General features: G+C 37.7%; 2 protein-coding genes across 3 annotated transcripts in view; one reads left to right on the top strand and one right to left on the bottom strand.

Annotated features, from left to right (window-relative positions):
- LOC109052256 (transcription initiation factor TFIID subunit 4-like) overlaps positions 1-9,152 on the bottom strand; it is a 39,345-nt gene extending 30,193 nt beyond the window's left edge. Inside the window, exons 1-10 of one of the 2 annotated variants that reach the window (XM_042752556.1) lie at positions 7,958-9,152; positions 7,429-7,589; positions 6,502-6,678; positions 6,281-6,403; positions 5,056-5,145; positions 4,447-4,632; positions 4,098-4,164; positions 3,855-3,960; positions 3,054-3,223; positions 274-404 (exon numbers count right to left, since the gene is read on the bottom strand). In XM_042752556.1, the coding sequence (XP_042608490.1) occupies positions 274-404; positions 3,054-3,223; positions 3,855-3,960; positions 4,098-4,164; positions 4,447-4,632; positions 5,056-5,145; positions 6,281-6,403; positions 6,502-6,678; positions 7,429-7,589; positions 7,958-9,086 (2,340 nt within the window). In that variant the 5' untranslated portion in view covers positions 9,087-9,152. The remainder of the gene's footprint in view (positions 1-273; positions 405-3,053; positions 3,224-3,854; positions 3,961-4,097; positions 4,165-4,446; positions 4,633-5,055; positions 5,146-6,280; positions 6,404-6,501; positions 6,679-7,428; positions 7,590-7,957) is intronic. The other variant, XM_042752555.1, reaches the window with a different exon arrangement.
- An 898-nt stretch (positions 9,153-10,050) lies between these two features.
- Positions 10,051-14,063, top strand: LOC109052268 (dnaJ homolog subfamily B member 9). The gene is made up of 3 exons (XM_042753126.1): positions 10,051-10,148; positions 10,752-10,976; positions 11,586-14,063. Exons 2-3 carry the CDS (start codon positions 10,760-10,762, stop codon positions 12,020-12,022), a joined length of 654 nt encoding a protein of 217 aa, XP_042609060.1. The 5' UTR covers positions 10,051-10,148; positions 10,752-10,759; the 3' UTR covers positions 12,023-14,063.
- The last annotated feature ends 6 nt before the right edge of the window (positions 14,064-14,069 follow it).

The following is a 14,069-nucleotide window of genomic DNA, read 5'->3' as shown; positions in this document are numbered from 1 at the left end:
ACTAATTATGATTGATTTTTGCTTTGGAGTTATAATAGGAATTATAAGTAGTTCGTATGATGCTGTACAACAAAAGTCTTACCCTTTTACGTCTTACTAGTGTGGTCTACTCTTATTAGTGCATCTTCCACGATCAAGACTCAGGTTAGGGTTAACATTAACACTTGCATTTTCAGCATAAAGGATGTATAATGAGAAATGTTCGGCGGGAAAAGTCAGTTTGTGGTTTCTCTTTGAAGTTCTGGAGGGAGCGGCTCAAGTATTGGTTCTTACTTTGCAGGAGTCGACGCGGTGTTGCGCAACAGCCGAGACTTTCTCCAGCATGGAGCGCAGCCTGGACTGAGCGGCGTGAGAAATGAGAGTGACCGTCTCCATTGACACCTCAGTCACGCCGAACTTCTTGGCTGAAACGACACAAAGTTTGGTGTTAAAGGTGCTCGGGAAGGTAGAGGAAAAGTTAAGAAAAGTGATTCTTTGAGCCTGGAGCACCAAACCAATTAAAAGACAAGTATTATTGTTTTGCTTCTCAAACCTACCTCATGATATGACCTAATTTAACTGGTAAACACTTCACTGCCACACTTTGCATCTGTCACACCCACACACTCATTTCCCCATCACTCTCTCCACATCATATCCAGCAGGTGGCGCAACACACCTCCTCCCCGCACCCTCCTCCAGCCATCAAGCTGAAATCATCTCTCACACACACACACACACACACACACACACACACACACACACACACACACAGAACTCCCCCGGAGGAAGATTTACATTTTTAACACACTCTACCCCCCTGGCGACAGCATAACAACCACAGCCGGGCTCCATGTAATAGCACATATCCGCAGGCACTCATTGGTATGCACTGTGTGCTAAATCAAGCACACAGGGGGAGAAAGAGTTTGCTTAAATACAATAATGGAAGGCGCTTTTTTGGATGAGAGGGATCCAAAGACCTGCCTCACGTCTATACGACAGTCTCCTGATTCTTCGTGCTCTTTAAGACATCTTTAAAGTGATTTATGCAAAGGTTAACTAATCATTATTAATGAGATGCTGGTGCAGTAAGTTTGCAGATTGCATGTATAGAATTTGGGCGTCTGGTCTAGATCTCCGGACCCTATTTTGTGTTGTATACACCTTTTCCTATTTAGTAATGGAGAAAAGACAGCTGACTTCCACTAGTCTTTATTTCCAAGGAATTATGGGTAATATTTAGCTTGTATAGTAAGTACACATCAGTAATATTGTGAAATGTCACAAAAATATTAAAGGGATAGTTCACCCTAAAAATGAAATTTTGGTTATTAATTACTCACACTCATGTCGTTCCAAACCCCTAAGACCTTAATTCATTTTCATAACAGAAAATAATATATTTTTGATGAAATCTGAGAGCTTTCTGACCCTCCATTGACATAAATGCAACTGACACGTACAAGGCCCAGAAAGGTAGTAAGGAAATCGTTAAAATAGTCTGTGTGACATCAGTGGTTCAACTCGTGAAGGCGTGTCAAAGACTGACACGGAAGAGAAGAAATTGTTGAATAAAATCATTATTTTTGTTTCCTTTGTGCACAAAAAAGTATTCTCCTGGCTTCATAAAATTACAGTTGAACCACTGATGTCACATGGACTATTTTAACGATTTCCTTACCAACTTTCTGGGCCTTAAACATGTCAGTTGCGTTTCTGTCATTTAAGAGTCACAAAGCTCTTGGATTTCATCAAAAATATCTTAATTTCCATTCCGAAGATGAACGAAGGTCTTACAGGTTTGGAACGACATGAGGGCGAGCAATTAATGACAGAATTTTCATTTTTGGGTGAACTATCCCTTTAATTAAGCAGCACAACTGTTTTATCATTGATAATAAGAAACATTTCTTGCAAGCATACTCACATTTTCTCTGAAATGCAGAAATTCCTATTTGTTTACATGTAGCATCTATACGTATACAGATTCGAAGGCATCTAGTCCTTGAAATGTGCATTGTTTGTTTAGCCAGGGACATTCAGAGTGCATGCAAGTGACCTTGTCAGGGAAGATGCCCGAGGCAACCTCACATTTCAGCACACAGCAAACTAACAGAGAGCCATCAGAAGACGGCCTATAAACTATTCATACGCAGCCCGAGGAGGCCTCAAGCTCGGACACAGGACATTCATTAGCCTGACTTAGCAAGTGAGTGACCAGTGGAAGTGCACTAGAGGGTGCCCTAGTCTTAGGTGGAGATAAAGGAGAGAAGACTGGAACGTCACCAATCACTGAATCTCTGCTTTTTAAGTTGAGGGTGGGTCACTCTATATATACAAATATGAATAAATACTATAATAGTAAATACTATAAAATAATTACAAAAATAACAGTTAGCTAGGCATCTAAAAAAAACAATTAAATTACCCAGAATGCTTTGCCTACTTTGTTATTTTGTACATTTATAAATATATAGGAATTAACAGCAATAGCAATAATGCCAAGAGCAAAACTGCATATAGCATAAATATATATAATTTGATTTGGCAAAAAAGCTATTTACATTAATATTTCTTAATCTAGCCTAATTATACAGTGCTTCTTTATGACTGATAACTCTAAGTTTTTAGGCTACTGATTGGCTGGTTGATTTTAAATTCATGTAGTACAAAGTATTAGTGTTCCGATCCCTTGTATACTTTATTCATATGCCTGACTGTAAATCTGGCCAAAAATATCATCTGTACAGCTTTCTCTCTGTGTGGCATTTAAATCAAGCAGCCGAATCATAAAGCTTAGAAAAGAGTGACACATCTTTCCTGTCTCATCGGGCCAGCTTTCATCAGCTTTTTGTTTAAATCCATTCATAATCCCACACCCATTTAAAGATCCGCCCTCAAACAACGTCAGTCAACACTGATACAGTAATTAGACAGAATATTAACTGCCCACACAGTGGCGGTACAGCCTAAACCTCTTTCTGACTGTAAACCTGCCAGGAGAAACTGATCCTGACAAGCACATTGCCAGACTGCCGATGAGAGTATTGCAGTGGCGGGTTATTGCGTACCAGTCTCCAGGAGACGTTTGTGGAGCAGGCTGGGAGGAAGGAAGGCCTCGTCCTTACAGGAACGGATCTGGGTGCCCACCAGCTCCGAACCCGTGGCCAAGATACGGGCGTTCTCCTCATTTAGGTTCACACCAGCCATGGATGCCACGTCATTGATGTCGTCATCATCCCTGCAGACACAAACGGAGGAGATACAAGAAGAATTTCACCATGCATGAAACAGGTATATTATAATGTGTATATATATATACTTGCACATTCACAAGTATATAAAACAAATTACATATAACTTGTATATGTGTGTGTGTGCATGTGTGTAATCATAAAAAGAAAACAACCAGACACCCCCCACAAAGGTTTACTTAGATTTTCAGTTTAGTTGTGATGTTATTAATATATAATATTATGTAATAAATACTTAAATAATATTAGTATATATAATATTAAATAATTATTATATTATTATAATGATGTATTAATTTATTTATACAGGACTATAATTACTGTGAAATTACTGTAATTACTGTCAAAATAAATGCATGTAAAATACGCAGTACTATAAATACTGTAAGTATAGTTGCCAGTGTTTATTTACTAAAGAAAAGCTCACTGGAGAATGGGTTTGATACAAAACCTATTTTATATCTTTTAAAAATGATTTATTTTTTCTTCGCTGTATTAATAAATAGTCATGAACATTCCATCACACCCATTCTCAAATTCTGTCATGCCCCATTGCCATTAAAAGAACTAACAATTCTAGAGAAACGCTGCCTCCTACTGGACTCTTAGAAAACCAACCTGAAAGTCCCACCCCCAGGGTCATTCAGCTTCTGTTTCTGATTGGCTGACGCATGAACAGCCACACCCATGGGGCTCCTCACTTGCAAGGGTGTCCCAACAGCACCTGCAATAAAACTTGTAATTATACTGGGGAAGGGCCATTGGACTCTTGCATGAGAAAAGGAACACTTAAGCCTCAATAACTTTCCTTTAGTGGGTTTAAAATGGACTCTAAGCTCATTAAGTCTCTCAATAGCTTACCTTGAGCACGAACCGTCTGTGTAATCACCACCGGCATCCGTGTCGGAGTAGCCTGAACCCCAGGCCTTAACAGCCCGAGGAGAACAAAATCACAGAGGATATGAAAATTCAAACATTTTTTGCTACTGAAGTTTGAATTAGAGACACTAAAGTGTCTAACTGAGCCTAAGATCATAAAATTTATCTAATAACACCAGCTGAGTAAACTTAATGGCCAAATAAACAGATGCATTAAAATAATTCCAATTTTCATAATCATTTCAGTGGCAGAACACTGTATAGATTTTGTGAATATTCAAACATAATATATTGACCAAGCCTACAATAGACCGTAGGAAAGCAGGAGTACCATGGTGGTAGTGGGAGCCAGGGCAGCAGCCGGTCGGATGGTAGATACGGTGGTGGGCAGTGTGCTCGGCGCTGGAGCTTTAATGGTGTTCACCGTCAGTGGGGTGGATGTAGTAGAGGTCTGAGACAGCTGAGTTAAAGACTGCTGGGAGTTCAGAAGAGTCAGACGCAGAGCAGGCAGGCTTTTCTGTACAAAGAGAAGGAGAAAAAGATTTCAGGTTTAAAAAACACAAAAGAAAAATGCTGTCCCTTTAAAGGATAGTCTACCCAAAAATTATAATTCTGTCATCATTTGGTCACCCTCATTTTGTCCAAATCTGTATTATTCTATGACTTCTGCTGAACACAAAATAGATATTTTGAAGAATGTTGATAACCAAACAGTTTCGGTCTCCATTGTCTTTCATTGCATTTTTTGTCCATACAATGGAAGTCAATGGGAATTGAAACAATTAACTAACATTTTTAAAGTATCTTCTTTTGTGTCTCACAAAGTCATACAGTTTTGGGATCACATGAGGGTGAATAATAGAATTTTCATTTTTTGAAACTCTCTCTTTAAGCTTTTTTAATTAAGAACAATAAGCACAACTGCTTTTTTGAGTCCTACCTTCAAAAAAGGGATCAGGTACGGTTGAGGAGATGATTTCAACTCCGTCTGCAGGCGATTTGTAAACTCCTCAGGCTCGATTTTTGCATCCTTTGCAGATTTTAGAAGGAAAAAATACACATCAGTTATCTCAACTAAAATTACACATGCTTTATGAAAAGATGATTTAATGTTCTTATTAATTCTATTCTTTAAGATAAAAACTTGCCCTCTATTAATTTACTAACTGCTTGATTTCCTTAAAAAAGAAAAAAAAACTAATAATAGCTTCTCTATTCTTTTTGTATTCTATTGGTTTTCTTTTTATTTATTATACAATTAACAAAATACAAAAAAGGCCTCTAATACTAGCTTGCTCTATTCTTTTTGTATTCTATCTGTTTTCTTATTTATTATATAATTAAAAACCCTTGCTGTGTGTACTGTGTTAAGCTAGCTGAGACTTGTCTTAGCACTTGCATATCATTGCATCCATTGTCCTCATTTGTAAGTCGCTTTGGATAAAAGCATCTGCTAAATGACTAAATGTAAATGTTAAGTACTACAATTTTCAATAACCAGCTCAAGTTTAAAGAAAACAATTGAGGGCTCTGAAATAAAACTTAAATATTCATGATTGTATGATGTATTAAACATTGTTGTGAATTTGGCAGATGTAAAAATCAACAAATTTACAGAGCTGGAGGTTTTTCAAGAATTAATTTATCCTTTTTTTCCTACAAATAATTTTCTACAAAGCTATGAAGTCACACTTAACACATTGGAAATTAAGCGTGAATTCATATCTTTCTAGCCAATTATTTGAAGAAAACTTTTGTAACAAAAAAAAACAAAGTCGATTAAAAGATAAAAAATATATCTAAAAAGCCTGTAAAAATACTGGCAGGACAAATAAAAACTCAATCATGCCAAATTTCCACAGTAAAGGTGGCACAGAAGCGCTTCTGCAGTGGCATATAATGCATGTACACACTAATTATAACTATACTTTGAAAGGCAATTTTCTCTGGAATTTCAAAACTGGCAAAAATGTGTGTTTTTTTTTTTTGTTGTTTGTTTTTTTGAGTCCTGCAGTTGCTGACATCTACAGTTCAGCATGAGAATATCACTAGAGGAAATACTATCAATTTAACTGTCACAATGAACTACTATATTAAATCTTTTACTGACAATGAAGCAATTCTGAAGTGTCTCAATCATAACATACTAAACAGCTCAAACTTACCAGCAGATCCTGCACTAGTGCCTTCACATTCCGAGATGTTTCCGGCGAGGGGGAATTATGGGATGCCAGTTTGATGAGCGTTGCTAGGAAGTTCTTGCACTTCTTTACATTCTCTTGCATTTCCTATATGAAAAATTACAGTATTTGACAACAGATAATGAATTAGAATCCATGTCCACCAATAGTCATTTACATTATGAACGAACAGAGTGGAGCACTACCTGAGAGAGGACAGGGGCTCTGTTAGCTGGGGCAGCAGCAGAGGTGCTGATGGGACTCTGAGGGGTCACAGAGGGCTTAAGAACTGTCTGTGGCGCGGGCTGCACACGGGCCCCTGCTGTAATGACTGTGGTGGTGGGCTTCTGAGCCGAGGTAATCGTTACCACTGCTGTCTTCTGCTACAAAAATAAAAGCCAAATGTTTTGTGCACCACAACAAAAAAATGTTTTGCCCAAGCTGAAAGCTTGAAATAATATAATAAACACCACATGAAACACCCCAAAATGAATTTTACATCATTCCAAACCCACATGTTGTCATTTTTTTAAAGCAGAACAGACAAAACAATAATTTTTCAAGAATCTTCGCATAGACAAAGAATCTTTTTATTCAATGGAAGTTCTTCTAGACTTTAAAAAGGACAAAAAAAGCATTTTAAAAAGCAGAAAATACTTGATTTAAGTGCTAGTTACCAAATCTGAAGATTTGAAGATTTGATCTGAAGCAAATCAAATGAGATATTTGGTTACAAGCCACTCGAGAAATAATGATGTTTGTTGTTACTGTCATGCAACCTGCACCACATTTGATTTGACAGTAAAATCAGGATGAGATTGTCTGCAGATAAATCACTTACATTTCACCCTTTTCACCACACAAAGCTTTCATACGGTTTTAAGAACATTTCAAAAGTCATATGAACTACGTTAAAGGTGATTTATAACACAAGAGAACCACCTCCTTTCATTTGTGAAATATAAAAGTAGCAGTTATGCAGCGAGACCGTCTCAATCACCATTCAGTTTCACTGCGTGGAAAAGAGATGCACTGAAAGTGTCAACAGAGATGGGTTTCCTTCATATAATTATTATTCACTGCTGAAACAGAGTATTATCATGCAGCAAGAGTTTTAAATGCCTTGCTCATACCTGGGCAACAGGTGTGGTGACTCTGAAAGTGGTTCCAGCAGTGGGTGTAGCAGGTCTCGGTGACAGGGTGCCTTTATTTTGGTTCTGAGCTTTGGCCTGGGCCAGGACCTGCTGAGGAACCAATGCCAGCTGACCGGCCTCCGTGCGTACCAGCACCATACCTCAAGAAGAACACAGGAAAAAATTCATAAACAAATCAGAGGAGTAATTAAAACAGCTGGGAAAAGTAGTAACAATACTACACTCATGTTGTTCCAAACCTGTACGGCTTACTTTTTTTATCCACACAATGTAAGTCAATGGGGTCCAATATTATTTTGTTTTGGACCCCATTTACTTTCATGCTATGCACAAAAATATTACACAAAAATGTCGTCTTTATGTTTGGAAGAAGAAATAAAGTCATTCAGGTTCAGAACAACATTAAGGTTTGTAAATAAAGACAGAATTTCTATTTTTGTGGGTGAACCGTCCCATTAAACACCCTCTTTTTGGCAACTGGTCCCCTTGACGCTTCCTGAGCTTTTACCTGGAGGTATGGTGAATCCCGGCGGTAGCTGAATGGTAGTTTGTTGCTGCGGTCTGACGATCAGCTGGGTCGTAGGAGCCCCTGGACGCTGCGGGGGCGTCGCGGTCACCGTCCCCTGAACGGGCGCAGCGGGTCTCAACAGGGTCGTAGGCTGTCCTACGAGAGCAGTCGCTGCTGGCTTTGCAAGGGCAGAGGGCGTGCTTGCCACAGGAAGTGAGGTCACCACCGGGCTGGACGACACTATGATCTGAGCAGACGTGCTGGGGTGCAACCCTACTGGGGTCCCGGGGAGCTGGTTCGGGACGATGGCTTTAATCTGGTTTTGAGGGTCAGATTTGGGCTCTGTGTTTGTGAACGGCACAAGACCGGCACCCTGCACGGGCAATCCTGAGACTTTGGGGTCACCTCCGTTGTGTACCACACTTGTGATGGTGTTAGGAGGCCTGTGCAGTGCAATGGTGGGGTTTGCTGGACTATCTAGTGACACATTCGCATGTGGCAGTGTGCTGTTGGGCTGAGCGGACACAAAAGCAGTATTTGTACTAGCAGGAGCAGACATGTTGCTTTTACTATTACCTACACCTGAACCAATGTCAATACCGTTTACAGAAGCAGGAGCAGAAGCGATAACAGAAGCGTTTAACGTGCCACTGCTTCCGTTCACAGTCTGTATTCTGGCGGGAACCGACCGGACAGCAGACGCAATGTGATTTGTTTTGGGGTGAGAGTCTGTAGGTGCTGCGTCACTTGAACAAGTTGATGGATTTGATGAATGATATTGCACCCGGTTCGCGGCTGTAACCGAATTCGCAGAGGTGCTAGGCAGGTTCGCGGTGGACAGGACAGCACCAGACGCCGGTATCCTGTCCGGCCCGTTTTCTTGAGAGTTTCCCTCCTGGTTTCGCTCTGGCTGCCGCTGCTGCTCCAGTGTTGTTCCTACTTGGGCGGGCAGTAATTTCCCCAAGTGTGGATTTAGCGCGTTTGAGGGTCTCCTGATGTCGCCCTGAGGACCGACCGCCTTGTTTTGTCCACCCAACTGCGATTCCAACGAGCCTACGAGGTCACTGACGGCTTTTTCGTCCACTTCGGAGTAGAGCATATCTTCCAGTGGATCGGGGACACCCGCCATCTTTGAGAGACGCTTGAGAAACGCGCACGGCGCGTGCGTTGTTTTGCTGCTGAGGCATTGTGGGAAACGAATGACATCATGGGCAATATTTGCAGCTGTTTTCATAACACTGTCATATCTGGAATCAAATTTGGAAACTACCATATAAATATTTAATATGATTTGATAAAAAAAGAAATTAAGTTTTAAATATTTAAAACATAATTTAATAAGTATATATAAATAATTAAATATGTAAGTTATTGAAATGAAAAATAAATATATTCAAATGTTACAATTCGGGAATAATATTTGCAATATTTAACTAATGTGATATTTGTAATATTTAAATTAAATTTTTTTAACATTGTTTATCCTGATCCTAATCTTGGCTGTATTTATAAATCTTTAAACAACAAACAAACAAAAACAAAACATCAGCCTGATTCTTGGCTTTCCCTATTTAAAAAAACCAAAAAAAAAAAAAAAAAAAAAAAAAAAAAAACCCACTGAAATAGACTTGTTGTTGCAGTAAATGTTTTTATTATACAAAATAAGAAAATATTTTTTCTTTCCTTTATTTCGTATGGTATACATACTGTATATACTGTTTTTATAGGTAAAGCAGTATCTGCTAAAAGTTGATTTGTGGAGTTGTGTAGAATTTGTGGCAAATATTGATGAAGTAAGATATTGAATGTGATTTGTGTTTATTTGTAAAATAAGTCTTTATTTTTACCATTGTGTATACAAAATTTTGGGAGTCGATATGGAAGTTTATGCCTTGTAATATCTGAAAATTACGGATATTTAAACTGTTTATAGTGGCCTTAACAAAAAGCGACAGATTTGTCTTGATCCTGTGTAAACAATATCAGAAAATAGAGTTGATCATGTAATATGACTCTAAACAAATTAGACTCTGCGTAAATACAAAGCAACAGTGAGTTTTCTGCTGTCTGGGTCGTGTGCAGATCACGTGGTACGGAGCTGCACCAATAGAATTGCGAGTCGTGTTGTAGGCTGAACTATTAAAAACACCAGTGTCGGTTTTAGTCATTTTTAACGGTGCTGTCTACCAGGGTGAGTACCAGCGCAAAAATATGATGTCTCATTATTATTTGTTTGAAATAGTGTGGCGTGTTTTAATAACGCGAATATCTCTAAAGATCTGCTGTTGATAATATGACATCTTGTTAGCAAGCGGGCTAATGTTAATCGAGTTATCAGTTTTATGAAAGTTGGTTTCGAAAGGCGTATTGCTGGGGGTTTATAATGTCTCATTCTTAATAAATAAAATAATATAAAGAAAATACATTATATTGTCAAAGAAATCGCAAACATGTACAGAATAGTGTAGATACATTGGCAAACGCAATATACTAAACAATAATACCATAAAATATCACGTATGTTCTATTTAATGCAATGTTATTAAATAAATAAATAGTTGAAAAATCATTTTTAAATTTTTAATAATTTGTAATATTTTTATTTTATTATAATATTGTTTAAAACAGCAAAGGGGGCGTGGTGCATCATGAATTTGCAATGGTTTATTTTTTTCTGAAATATATACAGATTAATTCTATTAAGAGGTGTGGATCTTATCTCTGCATTAGTTTGGTGTTTAGACAAGCTGAAGTCATAAAATCCTGCTCTCTCTTCCATGCGCTTATCAAACAGGCAGAAGCATGGCCACTGCACAGTCAACGCTGATGTTCGCAGTCTGCATTCTGATGATAACAGAACTCATACTGGCCAGAAAGGACTACTATGACATCCTCGGTGTGCCAAAAGATGCTTCAGAACGTCAGATCAAAAAAGCTTTTCACAAGCTTGCCATGAAATATCACCCCGACAAGAACAAGAGCCCCGATGCAGAAACCAAATTTCGAGAGATTGCAGAAGGTGGGTTATATACAGTACCTGTATAGAAGTGTGTAGTAATTAAAAATAGTTCATGTTTTTGTAATTAGTCACTAATGCTCACCATGGCTGCATTTATTTGATAAAAAGCTGATTTTATTACAATGTAAAATAATTATTATCTATTTTAATATATATAGAAGTTTAATTTTTTCCTGAATTTTCAACATTATTCTTCAGAAATCATTCAGATATGTTCGTATGGTGTTCTGTTATTATCAATTATTGCTGATGCTCAAGTATAAATAATAGTTGTTATTATTATCGATGTTGAGAACAGTTTTTCTGCCTAATATTTTTGTGAAAACCATGCTGATTTTTTCAGGATTCTTTGAGGAATAGAAAGTTCAAAAGAACAGCACTTAGATAGAAATGCATTATAAATGTCTTTGCCATGAAATGAATAAATTACATTTTAAAATATATTAAAATTGAGAACAATTATTTAAAATTGTAACATGTAGGTAACTTTTTATTTTTGCTCAAATAAATGCAGCTTAAAAAAATAATGAATCCAAATTTTGTTCTTTAAAGCAAAAAATCCTCAAATTGTGCACTCTGTTATGCATACATTTTTAACTCTTTCTGCAGCATACGAAACGCTATCCGATGAGAAAAGAAGGCGGGAGTATGACCAAACAGGATACAATACATTCAGCAATGAAGACCTGAACAGAGGAGGAGAGCAGCGTTCTCATCATTCCTTTGATTTTAACTTCGACGACATGTTCAGAAACTTTGACATCTATAGCCAAAACAGGCAAGCTCGTTCAAAAAGGCACTTTGACGAGCACTTCAGGGCCCACCAGCAAGCGCACAACCGCCATAAGAGACACTCCCAGGCTACTTTTGGTACCGGAGTCTTTGAGGACATGTTTGAGGACATGGAGAAGATGTTTACATTTGACCGACACATAAAAAGAACAGAGAGCAGGTTTCAGGGCACAGCCAAACAGCACTGCAGAACGGTGACCCAGCGAAGAGGAAACATGGTCACCACGTACACAGATTGCACCTCATCCTCCTGAACATCAGAGTGGGCCACAGACTGGACCATCACACTTTGATTTTATGCCTGATTTAGATAGAGTTATTAATTTGCTGCTGTGATAAGTGGGGTTTGATTTTACATGTGACTGATCTGTTATTTATGATGAGTTTAGAGTACGTATAGAGTTTTTATTGGTTTGATTGAGATTTATAATTGACACTATGTTGAATAGTGGAGTCTTAAAGGAATAGTACACCCCAAAATTAAAATTTGCTCAAAGTGTACTCACCCCCGGTACATCTAAGATGTAGATGAGTTTGTTTCTTCATCAGAACAGATTTGGAGAAATTTAGCGTTAGATCACTGGCACACCAATGGATCCTCTGCAGTGAATGGGTGCCGTCAGAATGAGAGTCCAAACAGCTGATCAAAACATCACAATAATCCACACAACTCCAGTCCATCAATTAATGTCTTGTGAAGTGAAAAGTTACATGTTTGTAAGAAACAAATCCATCATTAAGGTGTTTTACCTTTCAACAATCGCTTCTGTCCAAAAGATATGAGTAAATAACACTAACTATAACTCATAATAAAACTTCATCCAGTGAAAAAAAGCCTGTGCCCTGTTGACCTCTCACATCATTTTTGTTTAGAACTGTATTGAGCTGTTTTCTCTAGTAAACAGTGCTTGAGCTGTGCATGTTCCTCCATTGATTTAGACAAGATGACTTTTTCACTGGAGAAAGCAATATTATAAACAAAGGAGTGGTATTTTAGCTGGAAGCAACAGTTTGAAGTTTAAAAACGTCGTCTTGATGGATTTGTTTCTTACAAATATGCAGCGTTTCACTTCACAAGACATTAATTGTTGGACTGGCATTGTGCTTTTCAACTTTCATTCTGACGGCACCCATTCACTGCAGAAATGTGTATTTTCAGCACATTTTCATTTTTGAGTGAACCATTCCTTTAATAGCCTGAGAGTCTAGTTTTAGGCATTTTATGAGTTTACTTTCATCCCTGCAGCACTAAATTAAAAAAAAAAATGAAATGGTCATTAATTTGTTAATAATAACAAACTATATTTGATGACCCTGTAATATTAGTGTGCATTTATGTTTAAATTGCACTTTCTTGATCATATGAAACAAGTTGTTATACACACAAAAAACAAATTCATGCCTAGTTAGCAACTAAAATCCATAACAAATGTGCTGAAATCCTGAATCATAATTTGATGAAAGCATCAGACAGATCATTTAGCTCTTCCATTATCTTCTCTTCTTATCCAAGGTTGTATAATTTATGTTGGTGTTGAACGCTCGTGGTATGAATCATCTTCATGAAATAGTCTCTTATTTTTATGTGAAGCTAAACAAATGTTTGCTGCATTGCTGTGAATAATTTAGTTCATTATACTGAAGTAGTTTCTTTCAAACTCGGACTTGTTAGATAGAGAGGTGCCTTTCCCACTCATTGTGGTAGACTGAGTTTAATGCAATCCGTTTGGAGCACTTTTATGACCTTATGTGTATTATAGTTTGCATGGCTGAGAGAAAGTAGGACTCAGTTTTTGTGATGGACATCGGTCACCCGGTTGGGTTTGCAAACAGCTTTTGTTTTAGGAAAGTACCACAAGTCTGACATTGTTCTCTGAGCCAAAGTGTATTTTGGCTGAACACTGTGTATGTTTGTAACAAAACATACGAGATGAGATTGGTTTCATATGGTAGTTATACCCCTAAAATAAAAAAAGGCAAGGGGAATATACCAACTTAGCATTTGCCTGACAATGTTTTTTTCTTTTTGTAAATACGATGTATAACTCAGCTGTGTTCCTGTATGACTTCACCTGTGACCTGTTTTGTTGAATAATCCTGTGTGCAATATTTAAAGGCAGCTCTCGTGTTGTTTTTACTGTTACCCGCTGACATAGTTGTTATGAAATGAGTCTCGGTAGACTCATCTTGCACTTTCTTTATTGTAATCCTATGGATGAAAAATAAATCTGAAATGGACGATTTGAACCCAGATGTATGTATACTTGGGTTAACAATAAATAGTGTTGAAAATCATGTGTT

Source organism: Cyprinus carpio, chromosome B25, assembly GCF_018340385.1.
Source record: "Cyprinus carpio isolate SPL01 chromosome B25, ASM1834038v1, whole genome shotgun sequence".
Taxonomy (NCBI): domain Eukaryota; kingdom Metazoa; phylum Chordata; class Actinopteri; order Cypriniformes; family Cyprinidae; genus Cyprinus; species Cyprinus carpio.
This window is presented reverse-complemented; position numbering and strand designations above follow the sequence as displayed.

Bases quoted from the DNA above. Each gene is read 5' to 3' on its own strand.
- LOC109052268 (XM_042753126.1), top strand. From the start codon at position 10,760: ATGGCCACTGCACAGTCAACGCTGATGTTCGCAGTCTGCATTCTGATG. The intron at 10,977-11,585 runs GTGGGTTATATA...CTCTTTCTGCAG, and splicing joins ATTTCGAGAGATTGCAGAAG to CATACGAAACGCTATCCGAT.